At 47.0% G+C, this 19,945-nt stretch overlaps 1 protein-coding gene across 1 annotated transcript in view; it reads left to right on the forward strand.

The window, feature by feature from the left end:
- The first annotated feature begins 2,061 nt into the window (after positions 1-2,061).
- capns1b (calpain, small subunit 1 b) overlaps positions 2,062-19,945 on the forward strand; it is a 28,088-nt gene continuing 10,204 nt past the window's right edge. The window contains exons 1-6 of the mRNA XM_085973581.1: positions 2,062-2,237; positions 2,573-2,692; positions 9,535-9,553; positions 11,726-11,818; positions 18,079-18,136; positions 19,065-19,129. Of these exons, the coding sequence (XP_085829707.1) occupies positions 2,604-2,692; positions 9,535-9,553; positions 11,726-11,818; positions 18,079-18,136; positions 19,065-19,129 (324 nt within the window). The 5' untranslated portion in view covers positions 2,062-2,237; positions 2,573-2,603. The remainder of the gene's footprint in view (positions 2,238-2,572; positions 2,693-9,534; positions 9,554-11,725; positions 11,819-18,078; positions 18,137-19,064; positions 19,130-19,945) is intronic.

Consider the following 19,945-nt stretch of genomic DNA (forward strand, 5'->3'; position numbering starts at 1 on the left):
GGACCTGCAGAGCACTAACGGGAACATTGCTGGAGCAATGAAACTCGGGGATGCGCAAGAGGCCAGAATTGGAGGAGCGCAGAGATCTCGGAGGGATGTAGGGCTGGAGGTGGTTACAGAGATATGGAGGGGTGAGGCCATAAAATGATTTGAACACAGGATCAGAATTATAAGATTGAGGCATTGCTGGACCGAGAGCCAATGTAGGGCAGTGATCCCAGGGGTGATGGGTGAACGGGACTTGGTGCGAGTGAGCAACCCCACTGTAAGAGTTACCAGCCTTCGGATCAGATTTTAAACTGATGTCTGTCTGTCCATTTAGATGCTCCAGATTGTTGTTAATAATTCCAGAGCACTTTACCAAGAGCAGAGAGTTGTCTCTGGTATCTCGGCCAACAGTGGCATAAAAACATTCACTGGCCATTCATCTCATTGGTGTCCGCAGAACTGATCGTATCTGCCTACATAACATAGTATTACATCGTATTCACAGCACAGAAACAGACCAGTCAGCCCAATAGGTCCGTGCCGGTCTTCATGCTCCGCACAAGCCTCCTCCCACCCCTCTTCATCTCACCCCATTAATATATCCTTCTATTCCTTTCTCCCTCATGTGTTTCCCTAGCTTCCCCGTAAATACATCTATGCTATTTGCCACAACCACTCCCTTTGATAGCGAGTTCCACATTCTAACCACTCTCTGGGTAAAGATATTTCTTCTGAATTCCCTATTGGATTTATCAGTGACTATCTTATATTGATGGCCCCTAGTTCTGTTCTCCCCTGCAAATGGAAACATCTTCTCTACATTTACCCTATCAAACCCTTTCATAATCTTGAAGACCTCTATCGGGTCACCCCTCGGTCTTCTCATTTCTAGAGAAAAGAGCCCCCGCCTGTTTAATCTTTCCTGATAGATGTAACCTCTCAGTCCTGGTATCATTCTCGTAAATCTTGTTTGCACTTTCTCCAGTGCCTCTGTATCCTTTTGATAATATGGAGACCAGAACTGTGCACAGTGCTCCAAGTGTGGTCTCACCAAGGTTCACAGAATCACAGAAACCCCACAGTGCAGATAGAGGCCATTTCGGCCCATCGAGCCTGCACCGACACATATCCCACCCGATCCCCGTAACCCCTACACCAACACGTATCCCACCCTATCCCCGTAACCCCACGTATTTAATCCCCCTAACACTAAGGGTCAATTTATCATAGCCAATCAACCTAACCCGCACATCTTTGGACTGTGGGAGGAAACCGGAGCACCCGGAGAAAACCCACGCAAACACGGGGAGAATGTGCAAACTCCACACAGACAGTCACCCGAGGCCAGATTCGAACCCGGATCCCTGGCGCTGTGAGGCAACAGTGCTAACCACTATACAAGTTTAACATAACTTCTCTACTTTTCAATTCTATCCCTCTAGAAATGAACCCTGTGCTTTGTTTGCTTTTTTAATTGACCTTATTAACCTGTGTCTCTACTTTTAGTGATTTGTGTATCTGTGTCCCAGATCTCTCTACTGCAATTCCCCATTTAGACCCTTATTTTCCAAGGATTATGTGGCCTCCTTATTCTTCCTACCAAAATGTACCACCTCACACTTAGTTCATTTACCACCCATTACACAGCCATTCTGCAAGTTTATTAATGCTTTCCTGTATTTTTTGCAGTCCTCCTTTGTATTAACTGCACCCCCCAATTTGGTGCCGCCTGCAAATTTTGAAATCGTGATTCCCGAGTCAAAATCGTTTATGTAAATGGTGAACAACAGTGGTCCTTGCGGAACACCACTTCTCACCTACTGCCAGTCTGCAACTACCTTTAATCCCTACTAAAATAAAAACAGAAAATGCTGGAAATACTCAGCAGGTCAGGCAGCATCTGTGGAGAGAGAAACAGAGTTAACGTTTCAGGTCGGAGTATTTACAGCATTTTCTGTTTTTATTTCAGATTTCCAGCATCCGCAGTACTTTGCTTTTGCATTTGATAAATCGCCTCCTCAAAGGTAATTGGCAGCTCCACGCGGTTTAAATGGGCTCCGCAACCCAGCTCGTGCATTTCGGCCAAACCTCACTTGGCAGCTTTGAGCTGCAGGCGCTCTAGGACCCGGCAGTGCTGGTTACTCCTACATCGTCAAGTGGGCGGGGGCCCGGCTGACGGCTTTACACCCACAAATCCGGCTGCAGAAAGCGAGAGGCTGCGCCATTTGCACAGAGTCCGATCCTTGTCGGTAAGGAGAGCTCCTTCAGTTATTGACCCCCGCGGACAGTGGTCCGGGAACGGAACCGTTTATTGGCCGTGGAGGGGGTTCGGAATCCTCTGAAACAGTGTATCGCGCGGGTGAAACATTGTATCCAGTCGCCAGGCCTGAAACTGACGCGGGTGAAACATTGTATCCAGTCGCCAGGCCTGAAACTGACGCGGGTGAAACATTGTATCCAGTCGCCAGGCCTGAAACTGACGCGGGTGAAACATTGTATCCAGTCGCCTGGGCCTGAAACTGACGCGGGTCTGGGCTTGAGGTTGCGCTGTAATTGACTTGCGCTCTCTCTCTCTCTCTCGCAGTTTTTCTTCCACTTGAATCTCCAAATTCACCATGTTTAAAATTGGCAGCCTATTTGGCGGCGGTGGCGGCGGCGGCGGCCTGGCAGGCCAACTACTGCAAGGACTGTCCGGCGTTATCAGGTAAGTTCTTTGGATGAACGCCTTAGAGTTTTAAAAATGACCGGGCCTCTCCCTGGCTGTTTTAAACCAGTTTTTCCTCCGTCTCGTCATGTAATTTTATTTTGTGGAAGATTGAGCGCTGAGTGTGTCTGCACAGTGGGACCCACCCTGTGTAAATACAACAGCTGACCCACCGATACCCAATGATAGGGACTTGCAACAAGCCAAGTAATTGTATTTCCCGCTGTAGATTGTGTTTACATGAGCTTTGCAAACTGAACTACATTGGCAATAGTCTCCCTGTCCAAGATTATTGAAACTTCTGGCTCATCCGAAAGGCCGAATTGCCCTGGAAATATATTGTCACGTGAAATGTTGTGACTATTTATTTAGACCATTGTTACCATGACACACAACTCCTCCCATCATCGAGTCAATCAATCAATGAGCTGAGTGAAGGCGCCAGCAAACACCAGGTGTCTGCTTCCTGTTACACTAAAAATGGTTCATCCATGGTTTACTTATGGTTAACCCCTTGCTGCCCACAAATCAAAAGAGACATCTATTTAAGGAGAAAGTTGGCCTGGGGGTGAGGGTGTTGGGGAAGGGAGGAGGAGCCAGATAGCTGTAGTTTAATCTCGGTGATGTGTGTTCATTTAACCATCTCCATGCTCTCTGCTTCTGCCCAGCAGTCCCAAGCCAGAAAGAATGTGGAATGTATCCTGTCTGGTGAAGTTCTACTCTGTGAATGGAGGCAGTGGCTAGGATTCAACATTTCTCCAAATCACTTGCTCAGCTGAACAGCTCACTGGGCATCATGTGATTTGCTGCAGATTTGCATACAGTCCCATAAAAATAAATATTTGCATTTATAATAACGCCTGTTGTAATGAAGGAAATGCAGTAGCCATTTTGCAAATAGCAATGTGATGATGACCAGATAATCTGTCCTGATGTTGGTTGAAGGATAAATATTGGCCGGGACATTGGTGGTGGGGGTAGAGAACGCCCCAGCTCTTTGAATAATATCATGGGGTCTTTCATGTCTGTGCTGAGCTCTAGGGCTTGGCTGTGGGTTGGTGGTAAGTGGAGGTCCTGCTCTTTCCGATAAGGAGAGAGATCGTCCAATTCGGACAATTCCTACACTTTCCAATGATTGGCTACAGAGCTACACTGGAGAAGGCATGGGGCAGGTTGTCCCCGGCAGCAGAAGAGTACGCGTAGTAAAGGGCCCAGTAAAAGAGGAAACCGTGTCCGCTGTAGCCCAGTGGGTCACTCTCCTGCCTCTGACAGAAGGTCGTGGGTTCAAGTCCAACTCCAGAGACTTGAGCACAAAATCCAGGCTGACACTCCCAGTGCAGCGCCGAGGGGGGCGCTGCAGTGTCAGAGGTGCCGTCTTTCGGATGAGATGTTGAACCGAGGCCCCGTCTGCCTCCTCAGGTGGATGTAAAAATCCTGTGGTACTATTTCAAAGAAGAGTGGGGGTGTTTTCCTCGGTGTTTTATCCCTCTACAAACATCATTTTTGTCATTATCTCATTGCTAATGTTGCCTTTAAGCTGCGCAGCATTCTGGAGCCCCCCGCGCACAGGCAGTAAATTGGAACCAACCACAACAGTGAGAATTTGAATGGGCCGCGCAGCCCATTAAAGGGGCCATGCACCCAAAAAAATAAAGGGAACATTGATGGTGACTACATCTAAAAGTACTTCATTGGCTGTAAAGGGCTTTGGGACATCCTGAGGCCATGAAAGGCGCTATAGAAAGGCAAGACTTTTTATGTGGCCTATACTGGGTTAATGCCCTTCCTAAGATGGCACTGATTGCTTCAGACCACAGAGGTACTAGGACTAATCCCTCTTGTACTGTTAGCTGATCTTGGCTTGGGTGGCAGTAGGGTTCCTGCAATTGGCTTCAGGGCCCCAGAGTATAGAGAGAAGAAAGACTTGCATTTCTATAGCGCCTTTCACGACCACCAAACGTTTCAAAAGTGCTTTACAGCCAATGAAGTACTTTTGGAGTGTAGTCACTGTTGTAATGTGGGAAATGCAGCAGCCAATTTGCGCACAGCAAGCTCCCACAAACAGCAATATGATACTGACCAGATAATCTGTGTATGTTGGTTGAGGGATAAATATTGGCCCAGGACACCGGAGATAACTCCCCTGCTCCTCTTCAAAATAGTGCCATGGGATCTTTTACGTCCACCTGAGAGGGCATACGGGGTTTAACACCTCATTTGAAAGATGGCACCTCTGACAGTGCAGCACTCCCTCAGCACTGCACTGGAGTGTCAGCCTAGCTTTGTGCTCAAGTCTCTGGAGTGGGACTTGAACCCACAACCTTCTGACTCAAGAGGCGAGAGTGCCACAGCTGGCACTGAGAGGGGGCGATTCAGCCAGGGTTCCTGCTCACCATCTGGCGTCAACCCCCCCACGGGGCTCCCTGCTCCCAGTGGGAAATACACTTGTGATGTTGGGCTCTGACATTAGTCGGCCGCCACTTGCATTTGGGGGCCAACTATTAAATAACGGCCGCTCGGAAAGAGCACTGGAGGGTCGTGCTGGTGCACGTGGGAGGCTCTGGGAGAGGAAGGGGGGAAATTGTCAGGAAAGTTGTCTTCTGCACCTTTCCACCCTGCCAAAATTTGCAGGCGTACTTGTTAAATCATTGAGCCCCTAGTCAGCGAAGTTTCTTGAGAAATCCTCCGAGAGCATCGGCGGGGTTGGTCCCTTTGCATTTCATTGTAAATTAGCTGCTGAGCCCTTCCCTCAGGTTAGTTACACCACACCTCCTTGGGAAAACAAGTTCAGACAGCATTGTCACTGGGAGATAGCAAAATACTGCGGATGCTGGAAATCTGAAATAACAACAGAAAATGCTGGAAAAACTCAGCAGGCCAGGCAACATCTGTGGAGAGAAATTAGAGTCGACGTTTCGGGTCGAAACCCTTTTTTTCAAAACTGGAAAGGAAATAAAATAGATCGAAGGCGGGGCTGCGATAGAACAAACAACGTAAAAGAGACATTAAGGTATTCAAAACCAGACGCGATGGTAATAGGACAGTGGAGACAAAGGACGGCTCAGATTAGGTGTGAAGTGTACTGGCAGAAAGAGAGACAGCTGCCATGTGGGAGAGAGAAAAAAAAAAGGGGGGGGAAAGACCCAAAACAAAAGGGTGGGGAAAAAAAAGTAAAAATGTAATAGGGGCCGAGGTTGTCACTGGGAGTCTGGTACAGCACTCGTGCATCTTCTGTCATTGTCCACAATAAGGCAGAGAATCCATTGTTTTATAAAGTTGGGGAACTTTCTTCCACGCGGTGCACAAAGTTGTCAGCTGAGGTGGATGCACGTCCTTTTAAAGTCACTTGTATACAATTAGTTGACCACTGCTTCATTGTTTAATCAGTTTAGTAGTGTTGGGGACCGGAGCAGATTTGGGAAATGCAAGACTACCAATCAGAAGTGCCCAGCATTAAGTGGCTGGAAGGTTTTTCTGTAAAAAGCACCACCTCACAGATGTAACTAATAAAATGCTGCTGAATTATCAAATCTCTTTGCATGCTTTAGACGTCCCATCAGACTAGAAACTGCATGTTGCCAATATAAGCTTAATCTTTGGGGGAGGGGGTGGGTGGAAGAATGAACCAACATGCCTTTTGCAGCCTCGAGTGAGCCACAGCCTATGGATTACTGTTGAAGTGTAAGTCACCTCAACAGTGGGCATCACAGCAGGCAATTTATGCACAGCAATATCCCACAAATGGTGATGACCAGGTAATCTGTTTTTAGTGCTGTTGGTCGAGGGCAGCCTTCTCTCTTTTTGGGGCCATGCAGCACTGTGAACATTGGTTGAGGGATATATGTTGGCCAAGACACTGGGGAGGACTCCCCTGCTCTTCAAATCATATCTTTTATGTGCACCTGAGCGGGCAGACCGGGCCTCGGTTTAATGTGTCAGCCTAGATGATGTGCCAAATCCTCTGGAGTGCGACTTGAAGCCCACAACCTCCTCACTCAAGGTGAGAGCTACCACTGAGCCACGGCTAACACCCTGTTGGAGGCTGTTGGAATTCCATCGTAATCCCTCGACAAGGTGGTGTCGGGCGTGGCTCAGTTGTCAGACCCGAGCATAAAATCTAGGCTAACACTCCAGTGCAGTACTGAGGGAGTGACTGCACAACTTTCCAAGAGTTTGTTCTTAACTTTCTCCTTCACCCTGGAGATTTCTCACTTGAGCACGTTCTGTGGCAACCCAACACAAGTGGATGTGGATTGTGATTTGTTTTTTTGACCAGTTGACAGAGGTAGATTCTATGGAGCGTACACAGTTGGTTGAATTGTGGTCGTCTTTCTCCCCCTTTACCATTTTTTTTTCATTACCTCCTCTTTCTCCCCCCCCCCCCCTTCTCCAAGGATTGCTGGAGATGGTCCGGACAGACAGTGAGCCAGAAAACACATTGGCCTGTACCTGGGGTTGCCAACTCTGATTGGCTGTATTCCTGGAGGTGTCATCACATGCCTCCAACTGCCCTGCCCCCACACACCTGCCATTGGTCGCCCAACATGTCCACCCTCGGTGCTCCACCTTCCCAGCCCAATCGGAAAGTGAGTAGTCGCCATTACCCAATTGGATGGTTACTGATTCAGCCAAATGGCCTATTTTCCCCTCGTGTCCAATTTTATTTTTAAACCAATAAACAAAGGTCTTATAAACACTATGCCCCTAGAATGTTTCTTCCAGCAGCGACCTGGTTAGTCTATCATTTCTGGAGAGTTGGCGACCCTACCTGTATCCGTGGGCATGTGCCTGGAGAAAGATGGTCATTGCAGCCTCTGCGCTACTACCTCGGGCAGTTTAATAGAAAACTGCAACTTAATATTCTCATTGTTGCAGTTAAACCAGCCACCGCCAGGGTAAATTCAGTATCAAAATGCTTTACATTTGTAACAGTATATGTAGCTTAAGTTGTGACCACCTGTCTTGCTGCAGATTTCAGTCCCACTTCAAAACAAAAGTGGTTTTAAAACCAATCACTGTGATGTACAAAGGACTTTCACCCAGCAACAGAGAGTACCTGGGCAATGACCTGAGCCAGAATGTCTGCAGCCTCTTGCCTCTACAATCAGCCTAAAACTTACAAGAAACTTGTAATCTGGAAACTTAACTGTCACAAAACAGCAATTAAACTGACCTAACCAGTGTTTACTGAACGGCAATTTGACTTTGACTTTTTAAAAGGGACACTGCTTCACCTTAGCAGTGTAATAATACCCGGTGCATTACATGGTGTAACATTGCTGTTATGAAACATCGGAACATCTGACTCACCATGAGCATTGCCACGGGAGATCAGCTTGTGTCCTATAACTCAATTGGTACAATTTTAATATTATCAACCCATTAATCTATCCATTCTCTGTAGTGTATCCATCCTGAATGTGTCTCTTGCTATGTTGCCCTTTTATTAAATATATCAAAAATGTTTCTCTAGTTCAGACGAACAGGTTTTATCAAAGTCTGATTTTTTTTTTTTTTTATAAAGGTAATTGTGCATTTATATCCATTTACTGCATTAATGTTTCACATTATTTATATTTGTTGGACAAGCTGATCATTGAGGGGGTTCTGTCAACGCAAGCATGGAGGGTGTTTGCCTACAGAACTCATTGCACAATATATATTAATGATCTAGACAAGAACTAGATGTAATATCTCTAAATTTGCAGACGACAAAGCTGGGTGGGCATGTGTGCTGTGAGGAGGATGCCGAGAAACTCCAGGATGATTTGGACAGGTTGGATGATTGGGCAAAAGCATAGCAGATGCAATATAACGTGGATAAATGTGAGGTTATCCACTTTGGTGGCAAAAACAGGAAGGCAGATTATTATCTGAATGGCAATAGATTGGGAGAAGTGCAACGAGACCTGGGTGTCCTTGTGCACCAGTCGCTGAAGGTAAGCATGCAGGTGCAGCAGGCGGTTAAGAAGGCAAATGGTATGTTGGCCTTCGTAGCGAGAGGGTTCAAGTACAGGAACAAGGATGTCTTGCTACAGTTGTACAGGGCCTTGGTGAGACCACACCTTGAGTATTGTGTGCAGTTTTGGTCACCTTATCTGAGGAAGGACGTTCTTGCCAGGGAAGGAGTTCAGTGAAGATTCACCAGGCTGATACCTGGGATGGCAGGAATGACTTATGAGGAGAGATTGGGACGATTAGGCTTTACTTGCTGGAGTTCAGAAGAATGAGAGGGAATCTCATTGAAACTTATAAAATTCTGACAGGACTGGACAGACTAGGTGCAGGAAGGATGTTCCCGATGGTCGGGGAGTCCAGAACCAGGGGTCACAGTCTAAGGATAAGGGGTAGGCCATTTAGGACAGAAATTAGGAGGAATTTCTTCACCCAGAGAGTGGTGAACCTGTGGAATTCTCTACCACAGAAGGCAGTAGAAGCCAATTCATTAAATATATTCAAGAAGGAGTTGGATATATTTCTTAAGGCTAAAGGGATCCAGGGGTATGGGGAGAAAGCAGGGACCGGGTACTGAAATTGGATGATCAGCCATGATCGCATTGAATGGCAGAGCAGGCTCGAGGGGCCGAATGGCCTGCTCCTGCTCCTATCTATGTTTCTAATGAGATGTTGGATAATTACATGAGGGGAAAAAGGTATAGAAGGATAAGTTGATGGGGTGAGATGAAGTAAAGAGTGGGAGGAGGCTCCTGTGGAGCATAAACACCATTACAGCCTGTTTTATTTTATGCTTAAATTTGCATATTTAAATTCTGCTTCGATGTGTAACACTGAATATTGCAGCATTAAATTATATTTCTTTTTCTCTCCTTCCCCCACCTCAGCCAAATGGCAAGTGGCCCGGTAAGTACATCTTGAATCATCCTTACAGTTTTTAAGACACTCAAGACTGCAGTTATGCACGAAGTGAAATATTTTATGCTTCATTTATGTTCAGCTGTTTGCTGTAACCTCTGATTCTGCTTCACATGTGCACTGTAGACTATTGTCTTCAGTGCCCTGGGATGGTAGTGGGGAAATCGGCCAGGATTGTTGCTCCATTGCTTCCTGTCCAGTGACCCTTAAAGTGCAAGTGACTGAAGCCATCAACATCCACTGTCAATGCTCAACCATGAAGAGTAGCCCCTTGGTTAAGTTATTGGAGGGCAACCTATGAACTCATGCTCCAGCATGAGCTGGTGCCTTCAGGAGACCTTCAGGAGATTTGGGATGTCTAGAAGTGGAGAAAATTCCTGGGATTAAACAAAAGTGCATGTTTAACAGCGACAGTGAGCGTCTGCCTTTAAAAGGTTTAAGCACAGTGGAGGACACTGTTGGTGCATCAGTCGTCAGTGCTATGGAGCGTCAGGAACCATGCTTGCCTCTATTGTTGAGGGAAGGGTCTGTGGTTCCTTCCACAAATGGGGGAAAAACCAATTACTTGTGTTCTCCGGTTAGCGGCCTGTAGACAAGATGCCTGGGAAGAGATCCACTCATGTGGGAAGCACTGATGGAGTGCCCCCTTCACCCCTTGCTGCATACTGTGGCCCATGTTAAGCCAGTGATCCTGGAAAGACTCAATAGTGCCAGGGATGAGGTACTTCCGTTAGGTGGAGAAGCTGGGATTGTTCTCCTTTTAGAGCAGTGAAGGTTAAGGGGAGACTTAATTGAGATGTTTAAAATCATGGGCTTTGATAGAGCAAGTAGCGCGAAATGTTTCCACTGGCAGGAGGGTCGGTAACCAGAGGACACAGATTGAAGATCATTGCCAGAAGAACCAGAGGGGAGATGAGAATATTTTTTAAACGAGTTGTGATCTGGAATTCACTGCCTGACAGGGTGGTGGAAGCAAATTCAGTAGTAACTTTCAGTAGGGAATTGGATGAATACTTTTACAGGAGAAAATTGCAGGGCTATGGGGAAAGCGCTAGAGAGTGGGACTAAATTGGAGAGCGTTCTCGAAGAGCCAGTGCAGGCACAATGGGCTGAATGGCCGCCTTCTGCGCTGTAAGATTCTATGGCTCTGCTCTGGCTTTTCCTAATATCACTTAGAGAAAGTAAATCGACATTTCTCTTTCTCCTACCTCTTAAAACAACAGTTGCATCATCCCAAGTGTGCTCCATCCTCGATGTTGACATCAAGATTTATCTCCACCACTTTCTTGCCATCCCAATCTGTAGAACCCTTTGCTTCCCTCGGCCTTCCCTCCATCAATGTGAGGGTTTTTAAAAACCAAGCTTGGCACTGCCCAAACATCACTTGCTGTAGCTTATTGTGTCTCCTGTTCTCTTCAACCATTGTCGTGTCCGGCATCAATTGCTGCCAACCCTCCGGAATTGTCCTGGAGTCCCTGGGAATTAAAGATTAATCCGCGGAACACAAAAATCCTGGCATTAAAGGTTTTTTCTTAATTCTCTTTGAACACTTTTGTTAGTTATAAAAATACTCGTGAGTGGGGTGGTTGTTGGCAGGAGGTCATGTGATAACCAGGAATAACCTCCAGCCAGAATTGGCAATCCTACCTGTATCACAGGATTGGGTCTTCACCTAAATTTCTCAATTTATTTTTTAAACTGTAATGGATGTGCATTTGTGAATATTGACCATGGGGGAATGAAATTCCTTGTACAGGAAAAGTTCTGATATCCGGGACCGGCGTGTTGCCGCTCTATCAAAAGTGCCAGACATGCAAAGTCAACGTTGAAGCATAGTATTTGACAACAAACACTGTTGCTCAGCAACAGCTCGTAAACACTCTGCCCGTACCTTGAAGCGTCTCTGAAGCTGTTGCTAAGCTACAAAGACGCTTTCCAGAGCCTGCCTGTTAACAGAATGCTAGGAGAAGAAAAAAAAACTAACTAAAACGGCTGCTGATTTCTGCCGTTAGAGCAAAGTTTCCGGCCATACAACCTCCGGATAAACCAAAGTTTCCTGTAATAACATTCTAGTCTGGAATTCTTTGATGCATTATTTAATGGGCCTGTGTTTTGAGTTCCCTTGACCTTTCTGGCAACCTGCTGACTCTTGTTTTATAGGCTGAGCAGCCCCGCCATGTTTCGCAGGTTGAGTCCAACGAGAATGATGAGGAAAGAAGGTTCCGACAGATCTTCAAAAGCCTGGCTGGAGATGTAAGCATTAAAGGCGCCTGTGAACAATCTCCTAACTTTTATTAAATATCTGCCAACTGTTCTGAACCATGCATGTGTGTGCTCTGGTGAGGGTGTCTCCCAAATTAGCTTGCTGTAGTTAAGTGGAAAGTTTTGGACACTTTAGTGTTTACATTGCCACACTCCTCCAATTGCCCGTCTGGGAGGATCAGCCAGTGTCTTCACTTTATTCAGTGAGTAATTGAACCAGCAAGGGCCCAGGTTCAATCCAGGGCTTGTGCTAAGATAGGTGAGATATCGGTGGAGGATTCTACAGTTGGCCCCTGTCCTTCCAAAAGGTTTAAAGAGGGGGACATTGGCTAGGATTCGTGATGACTGTCCGACCACTGCTGCTCGAGGTGTGTGTGTGGGGGCAGGATTGGGCTCGGCAGTGATAATTCTGCTCCGTTCAGCGACTTGCTAGTACTCACTGAGGTTTAAGCATGGATAATGGTCCCTTATGCAAGATACCAGGGTGTGAGTGTCTTTGGAATCAAAAGAAAGACATGCATTTATATAGCGCACAACCACCGGACGTCACAAAGCGCGTACTATTTGAAGTGGAGTCACTGTTGTAATGTGGGAAATGCGGCAGCCAATTTGTGCACAGCAAGGTCCCACAAACAGCAATGTGATAATGACCAGTTAATCTGTTTGTTATGTTGGTTGAGGGATAAATATTGGCCAGGACACCAGGAAGAACTCCCCCTGCTCTTCGAAATAGTGCCATGGGCTCTTTTACATCCACCTGAGAGCAGACGGGGCCTTGATTTATCGGGCCAGAAATTCCAGGCCAGAAGCGTGAGTGCGCTCGGGGTACTCGCGCTTCTGGCCGTTGGAAATGCCGGCGTTCAGCAGGAACAGCGCATGCGGGGAACGCCGGCATTTCCAGACCTCGAGCGCGTGCGACTGCACAGGCAGCGCTTGCACAGTGAACTTCGTGGATTTCATTCATGAAATCCGTGAGGGTAAGTCCTCAGAACTTACACTGAGAAAAAGCAAGTGTAAAGTGGTTCATTGGCTGCGGAGGAAGATATATTTTATCGTGGAGCTTTTGAAATGCAATATTTTTGTTTGGGAAAGGGAGGGAAGTTATTTTAAGTAAGTTTTAAAGTTTAAATTTTTTTTTTTTTTTTTAAAAAGGGTTTTCAGAACGGTAGGTAGAAGGAGCAATTGTGGCTGTGTGAATGGAATGTGAGAATGAGTTATGTATGTATGTCCACATATATTCCTTTACGTATATGTATGTATGTTTTATATTCCTTTACTATGAATGTATGTTTTTAATTATGATTTTCCAATAAGTTCCTTTCTCTGAAAGTCATAATTAAATAATACATTCATACACAAGTAAAGGAATATATACATAACACGCAAAGGAATATATACAGACATACATACTTTCAGAAGCTCCACGATAAGAAATATCTTCCTCCGCAGCCTCTGTAGCAACTGTACCCATGCTTTTTTCATGTGTAAGTTGTAATGACTGGACCTCACTGAAAGCATTAATGAAAGCGGCGAATTATACTGCGCACGCGCTGCATGTGCAGTCGCACGCGTTCTGCCTCTGAACCCCTTCGTTCAGAGGACAGGAAATGCCGGTTTTCCCCACATGCACTGTGCATGCTGAAAACCGGCATTTCATCCGGCCAGATGCGTAAGTACCCCGACCGTACTAGCGCATTTGGAAGGGAATTATTGGGCCAACATTTTACATGTCAATAAAATAAAAAATTTAACACTTGCACCACTTGCCCCCTCGCACCTGCGACTGAGGGTCCAAGGAGGTGCATTGCGCAAGAGGTCATCATCGGACGTATCCTCACACTGTTCCTTTTGGGGAACTGTATGAAGTGGTGGAAGGATTTATGGCCGTGATTAACGCTCATTCCGTGACCGTAACCATCTTTGAACCAGCCATTAGGGTGGTTAGTCCTATGGCGGGAGGGTTTTACGGGCTCCCACAACCCATCTGAGGGGGGGGGGGGGGGCGGCCACCAACACCCACGGACGCAAGTATCCCGCTGGATGTCCACCCAGAATTTAAAGTTGGAGCTCTGACTCCACTTGCCGGGACTGTCTGGAGTGGGGTTCAAAACCCTACTCCTTCTGGCCCAGCGGCGGGGATGCTTACTGCTACGCAAAAGGCCCACTCCGCACAAAAGGTGACACCCATACGTTTCCTGCGCCTTTTCCCTCCCCGTGACTGGAGCCCTATGCTGCCATTTCACGTTGCTAATCGGATTGGGCGTTTGTCATAGCGGTAGGATCCCCGCCGCTGGGCCAGATCAGGGTAGGGTTTCGAACCCCGCTCCAGACAGTCCCGGCAAGTGGAGTCGGAGCTCCGGCTCTAAATTCTGGGTTGACATCCAGTGGGATATTTGCGTCCGTGGGTGTGGGTGGCCCCCCCCTCCTTGTATAGCTTGTGGGAGCCCGTAAAACCCTCCCGCCATAGGACTAACCGCCCTAATGGCTGGTTCAAAGATGGTTACGGTCACGGAATGAGCGTTAATCACGGCCATAAATCCTTCCACCACTTCATACAGTTCCCCAAAGGGAACAGTGTGAAGACACGTATGACGACGACCTTGCTAAATAAATAAATGGAATTAAAAAAATTCTTTTAGGGCTTTTAAAAGTCTTTAAATTGCTTTAATTCTCTTTATTTTGAGTAATCTGAAGTAGTTTTAATGTAAACATTTTAAAAAGTTTATAAAAGTTACCAAAATCTTCAAAAAAACTTCCAAAAACCTATTTAAACTGCTGCTTTGCATGTAAAAAAGCAAAGCAGCTTGACAGAAACATTGGGGGCGTGTCCAGTGAAACTGAGACCTCAAGGGGCGTGTCTCACTTACACTGCACGCTCCTGGGTCCGCGCTGGCTGCGCTCCTGGGCGGCGTGACGTCATACGCTGCCCGGGATTCTTGCTTCAGTTTCTGGAAGTGCAGGCGTCCCTGGAGCTGATCGGCAGGAGCGCGGGGTAAGTGCAAATACGGGGCTTGCACGCGCTGCAAGCCCCGTTCTGGAATTTCTGGCCCAACGTCTCATCCGAAAGACGGCACCTCCGACAGTGCTGCACTGGAGTTAGTCTAGATTTATGTGCTCAAGTCTCTGGAGTGGGACTTGAACCCACAACCTTCTGACTCCGAGGCAAGTGTGCTACCACAGCATACCTCAAGTGTCTGGCCAGAGCAGGGGCTGATTTTATTTTTGAATCTGGACTGTCTGGTTCAAATCCAGACCCAGAACCTTGACCTGTAACAGTGAAGAATTAACTTCTTAGTCTTTGTGTAAATGAAGGTATCTGGCCTCTCTCTCCCACCAGCTCTCTCTCTCTCGCTCTTCCTGTGGCCAGAGACACAGCATTCCAGCCTAGCCCAGTATCCACAGCTGTGGACCTGGAGAACCTGTTGCTTGTGAGTGAACCCATCGCACTGGTTCAGTTGGTAGCCGCACCCAGACCTGCTTGCAAGTAGTTTGCAAAGGGCGTTGATTGATTCCTGCCTCATCCTCTCCTGGAGTGTAGCCTTCTGTATCCTGGGCTCCCCTGTTACTGGATTTTGCCTGAGGGACCCACAGTAGAACTAATTATCTCGTTGAAAATTAAAAAGCAAACTGCGACTGCCAAGAAGCTGGAATAAATAAGGGCTAATGCTGGAAATACACCGTGAGGTCCATCAGCAAATGAAAGGGGGATATTTTTGGTGTAGCCTCTTTGATGAAGGAAAGTGGGTCAAGCCCTTTTTAGACTGAGGCAGTGAAGTAATTTATGGTGTCAGGGCTAATCTTTAATATTTTGTATGGGTGAGATTACCTTTTTATTGATGTACTGTCAGTCAGAACTATTTGTGTCTGCATTGTATCAAACAAAATCTGGAAATGTGTGTAAATTTGTACTGACCTTGACCTTTTTGGAGCAGCTTTCCAATCATATTGGCTGGCTTTGTGGTGGTCCAGTCAGGTTCACATTGAAGTCACTGTGGGAGGGCTTGTGTCTCTCGCAGGTTCTTTTGTGCTAAAATATATTGATGCAGAGTCTTCATATTAAAGTCTAGAATTGGTATCTTTGGAGTGTTGGCTCCCAGTGTTAAAGGGGAATGTTGGCTGTCCATTACCGCAACAACCAATGTGTGACCCCCAAGGTGAGGGGTCGTGGGTTTTTGTTTCTGGCACCCAACCCCCCCCCACCCACCACCACCGCACCCCTAAAAACTCTGGGCTCCATCTCGACTTTGTTGCATTGAGCTGCCAGACCTCTGCTCAGATCCTCCTTCATGTGAGTCAGGCAGGGCAGCAGTGAGGAGGAGAGTGGTTGCTGGGTTCCAATTGCACATCTGCTGTCTCCTGTTACTAATAGTGGAGACCTGGCAGAAGGACACCCACGCTTGTCAACCATTGCAGTGGACCCAGTGAGTGCTTGTCGACCATTGCAGTGGGCCCAGTGAGTGCTTGTCAACCATTGCAGTGGGCCCAGTGAGTGCTTGTCAACCATTGCAGTGGGCCCAGTGAGTGCTTGTCGACCATTGCAGTGGGCCCAGTGAGTGCTTGTCGACCATTGCAGTGGGCCCAGTGAGTGCTTGTCAACCATTGCAGTGGGCCCAGTGAGTGCTTGTCAACCATTGCAGTGGGCCCAGTGAGTGCTTGTCAACCATTGCAGTGGGCCCAGTGAGTGCTTGTCAACCATTGCAGTGGGCCCAGTGAGTGCTTGTCAACCATTGCAGTGGGCCCAGTGAGTGCTTGTCAACCATTGCAGTGGGCCCAGTGAGTGCTTGTCAACCATTGCAGTGGGCCCAGTGAGTGCTTGTCAACCATTGCAGTGGACCCAGTGAGTGCTCTCCCATTTTTTATATGTGGTTGTGGGGGGTGGGGAGAGAAATAAATGAATTGTAACATTCAGAAAAATATTGTGGCATTTACTTTGAAGAGAGACTTTCATTTCTGCAGCACTTTTCACAACCACCAGACGTCCCAAATTGCTTTACAGCCAGTGAAGTACTTTTGAAGTGGAGTCACTGTTGATAATGTTGGAAACGCAGCAGCCAATTTGCGCACAGCAAGCTCCCACAAATAGCAATGTGATAATGACCAAATATTCTGTTTTGGTGATGTTGATTGAGGGATAAATATATTGGCCAGGACACCGGGGAGAACTCCCCTGCTCCTCTTCGAAATGTTGGCATGGGGATCTTTTACATCCACCTGAGCGCAGACAGGGCCTCGGTTTAACGTCTCATTTGAAAGTACTGCACTGGAGTGTCACCCTAGATTTTTGTGCTCGAGTCCCTGAACCCACAAGCTTCTGACTCGGGCGAGGGTGCTACCCACTGAGCCCAGGCTGACTCTTTAAGGGGGAGGGGTGAATGTTGCTGGAGTGCAGCAATGGTTGACTCATAGGAATTTTGAGAGGTGGTGACTCATCAAATCCACCCTTCAATAGCTACTCTCCGAGGGAGTGGTCGCAAACCCATTAATGCACGGTCACTGAAGGACCTGCCTGCTGCTAGTTTTGGATTGGTGGTCTGAATTATTTCAGAGAGCAGTCTCATGGGCTGTGTGTGTGTGTGTGTGTGAGGTAACGGCTTCCTGTTCCTCCATTTGTCTTCTGTTTTTGCTGATTCCTCCTGAGCACCAATTTACAAATAAAACTCACGGTGTGAAATCCACAGCGCTCCATTTGCCCTCCCCACAGCGCTCTGCTGAGTTCAGTGCCCCTCGTGCATTACTGCAGGAAGGTACTGAGCTGGAAACTAGCTCGGGTTTGCTCGGGTTTGGAGGGGAGAAAATGCCTCCATTGCAATATGGTGACTTGCCAAAATTGTAAGATTGGTGCCAGTGAATAAGTTGCCAATCCAGCCCTTGGCAACAGATGTTGTGTGGTGTTCTGGGTCGACTAGTAAGGGAAACCCACTTTCAAAATTCCTGTAGGATTGATGAGGTTCAAAAGAAGTTAGATAATGCCCAATAGAAGTGTAATTCTATTGGCCTGATCCATTTTTCCAGTTAAATGGTGGCTTTTTATTGACGTTATTGGGTGTAGAGAGGGAGAGAGAGAAGAAACTAAACAAATATGGAAATCCATATTTGGATCTAATGTTGAAAATATAGGGAGATGTTCTGGGTTAAGAGAAATTCTGGCCACCCGATCCTTGTGTTCCTCCTGTAAGGTAGTCAGTCAGAATATTCTCTTGGAATAAGTCCCATGTGTTGCCGATCTAAGAAAGATCTCCTATTCTTTGCAGGACATGGAGGTGAGTCCAATGGAGCTGAAGAACATTCTCAACAAAATCGTATGCAGACGTAAGTAGTGGTTTTATTTTCCGTGGCCTTGACTCTGCATCTCTGTATGACACAATATTTTGTTAGTGTCCGCTTGGCTCAGTTGGTAGCCCTCGAGTCTGAGGCAGAAGTTTGTGGGTTCAAGCTCCATTCCAGAACTTGAGCATGTAACCCTGGCTGTATTTCAGTACGGTACTGAGGGAGCGCTGCACTGTCAGAGGGGCAGTACTGAGGGAGCGCTGCACTGCCGGAGGGGCAGTACTGAGGGAGCGCTGCACTGTTGGGAGTGCTGTCTTTCAGATGAAATGTTAAATTCGGGAGTCTGTTTCATTCCTTAAGCAGGCCAATTGGTCATTACTGGTGGGATTTTGATCTACTTAATTGGCTGCCGTGTTTGTCCAGTGACTACACTTCAAAAGTAATTCATTATCTGCAAAACACTTGCGAGGATGTGGAAACATTTCTACAAGTGAGTTTATTTTGGATAAAAATTTGAATTTCGAAACCTTGGTTGAATAAATTGGTCGTGGATGGACTGCCGGCCTCTGCGCGGGGCTTGGCGAGAACCCATTGCTTCCACTGGTTTGGAAATAGAGCTGTCCTGAATATTCTCAAATCATTGTGCATGAGTATTTTTGACAGTTGAAGCAGCCTTTACAATGCTCAAAGGGTTAAGGGGTTTTTATTGTTTTGTTGGGGTGGGCGGAGAGACTTGTGGTCCGCTTGTGATGACACTGGACCAACTCTTACTGGTTATTTTAGAAAAGACTCCACTAAAGCTAAAATGGTAGAAATTTAATTTTGAGAAGCGCAGTATTCAAAGACACCAGTCTTTGTCCTGGCAGGGTCTCCGAGTCCCTCCTCTCCTCACTCCCAGATGGGGCAAGTTTTTGGGTCAAGTGTTTCTGGATTTAATTCCTAATGTTGGCCATTTTGTTTTCTGCCACAGATCCTGACCTGAAGACTGATGGGTTCAGCCTGGAGTCTTGCCGCAGTATGGTGGCCGTCATGGATGTATCCTCTTGCAAAGGGCAAAACCAACCTTCAGCTCCGACTCATTGGCTGGTGGTCTCGCCTGTTTCTAGCCTCATCGGCTGCTCTCCTGATGGGCTGAGGTGTACACTGAATACAGATCAAAGATCCCATGTTTGCTCCCTGGTCTGAGCTGAGTTAGCTGACTTGTCAGAGGAGTGGGAGGGATACCAATTGGCCTCCACTTGCGGGAATCGTAAGTTGGTTTAGGGGAGGGGAAAAGTTAGATTCTTGTTCCTGGTGTTGCTAAATGGCCAGCCTGCCATCTTCCACCCTCTAAACTTGAGGTCACTGCTGCCTGTGTCCTAACTCTCTCTCAAGTCCCATTTCCCCCATCTCCCCTGTGCTCGCTGACCTACATTGGCTCCTGGTTAAGCAACACCTTTAAATTTAAAATTCTCATCCTTCTGTTCAAATCCCTCCATGGCCTCGCCCCCTCCCTATCTCTGTTCCCACATCCAACCTCTGAGAACTCTACATTCCTACAATTCTGCCCTCTTGCGCATCCACGAATTCCTTCATCCCACCATTGGTGGCCATGCCTTCAGCTGCCTCGGCCCTGTTCTATGGAATTTCTCCCCACCCCCAAAACCCCTCTGCGCCTCTCTCCTTTAAAACCTACCTCATTGGCCAAGCTTTAGGTCACCTGTCCTAAAGCCTCCTTGCGTGGCTTGGTATCAATTTTAATTTGATGCTCCTGTGAAGGGCCTTGGGACCTTTGACTATGTTAAAGGTGTTGTATAAATGCAAGTTGTGTGTAATGATCCCTGCTGTTCACGTGTCCGAATGCTGCATCAG

This window comes from Somniosus microcephalus, chromosome 34, assembly GCF_052327205.1.
Source record: "Somniosus microcephalus isolate GS21.2 chromosome 34, FLI_Smic_1.0, whole genome shotgun sequence".
NCBI lineage: Eukaryota > Metazoa > Chordata > Chondrichthyes > Squaliformes > Somniosidae > Somniosus > Somniosus microcephalus.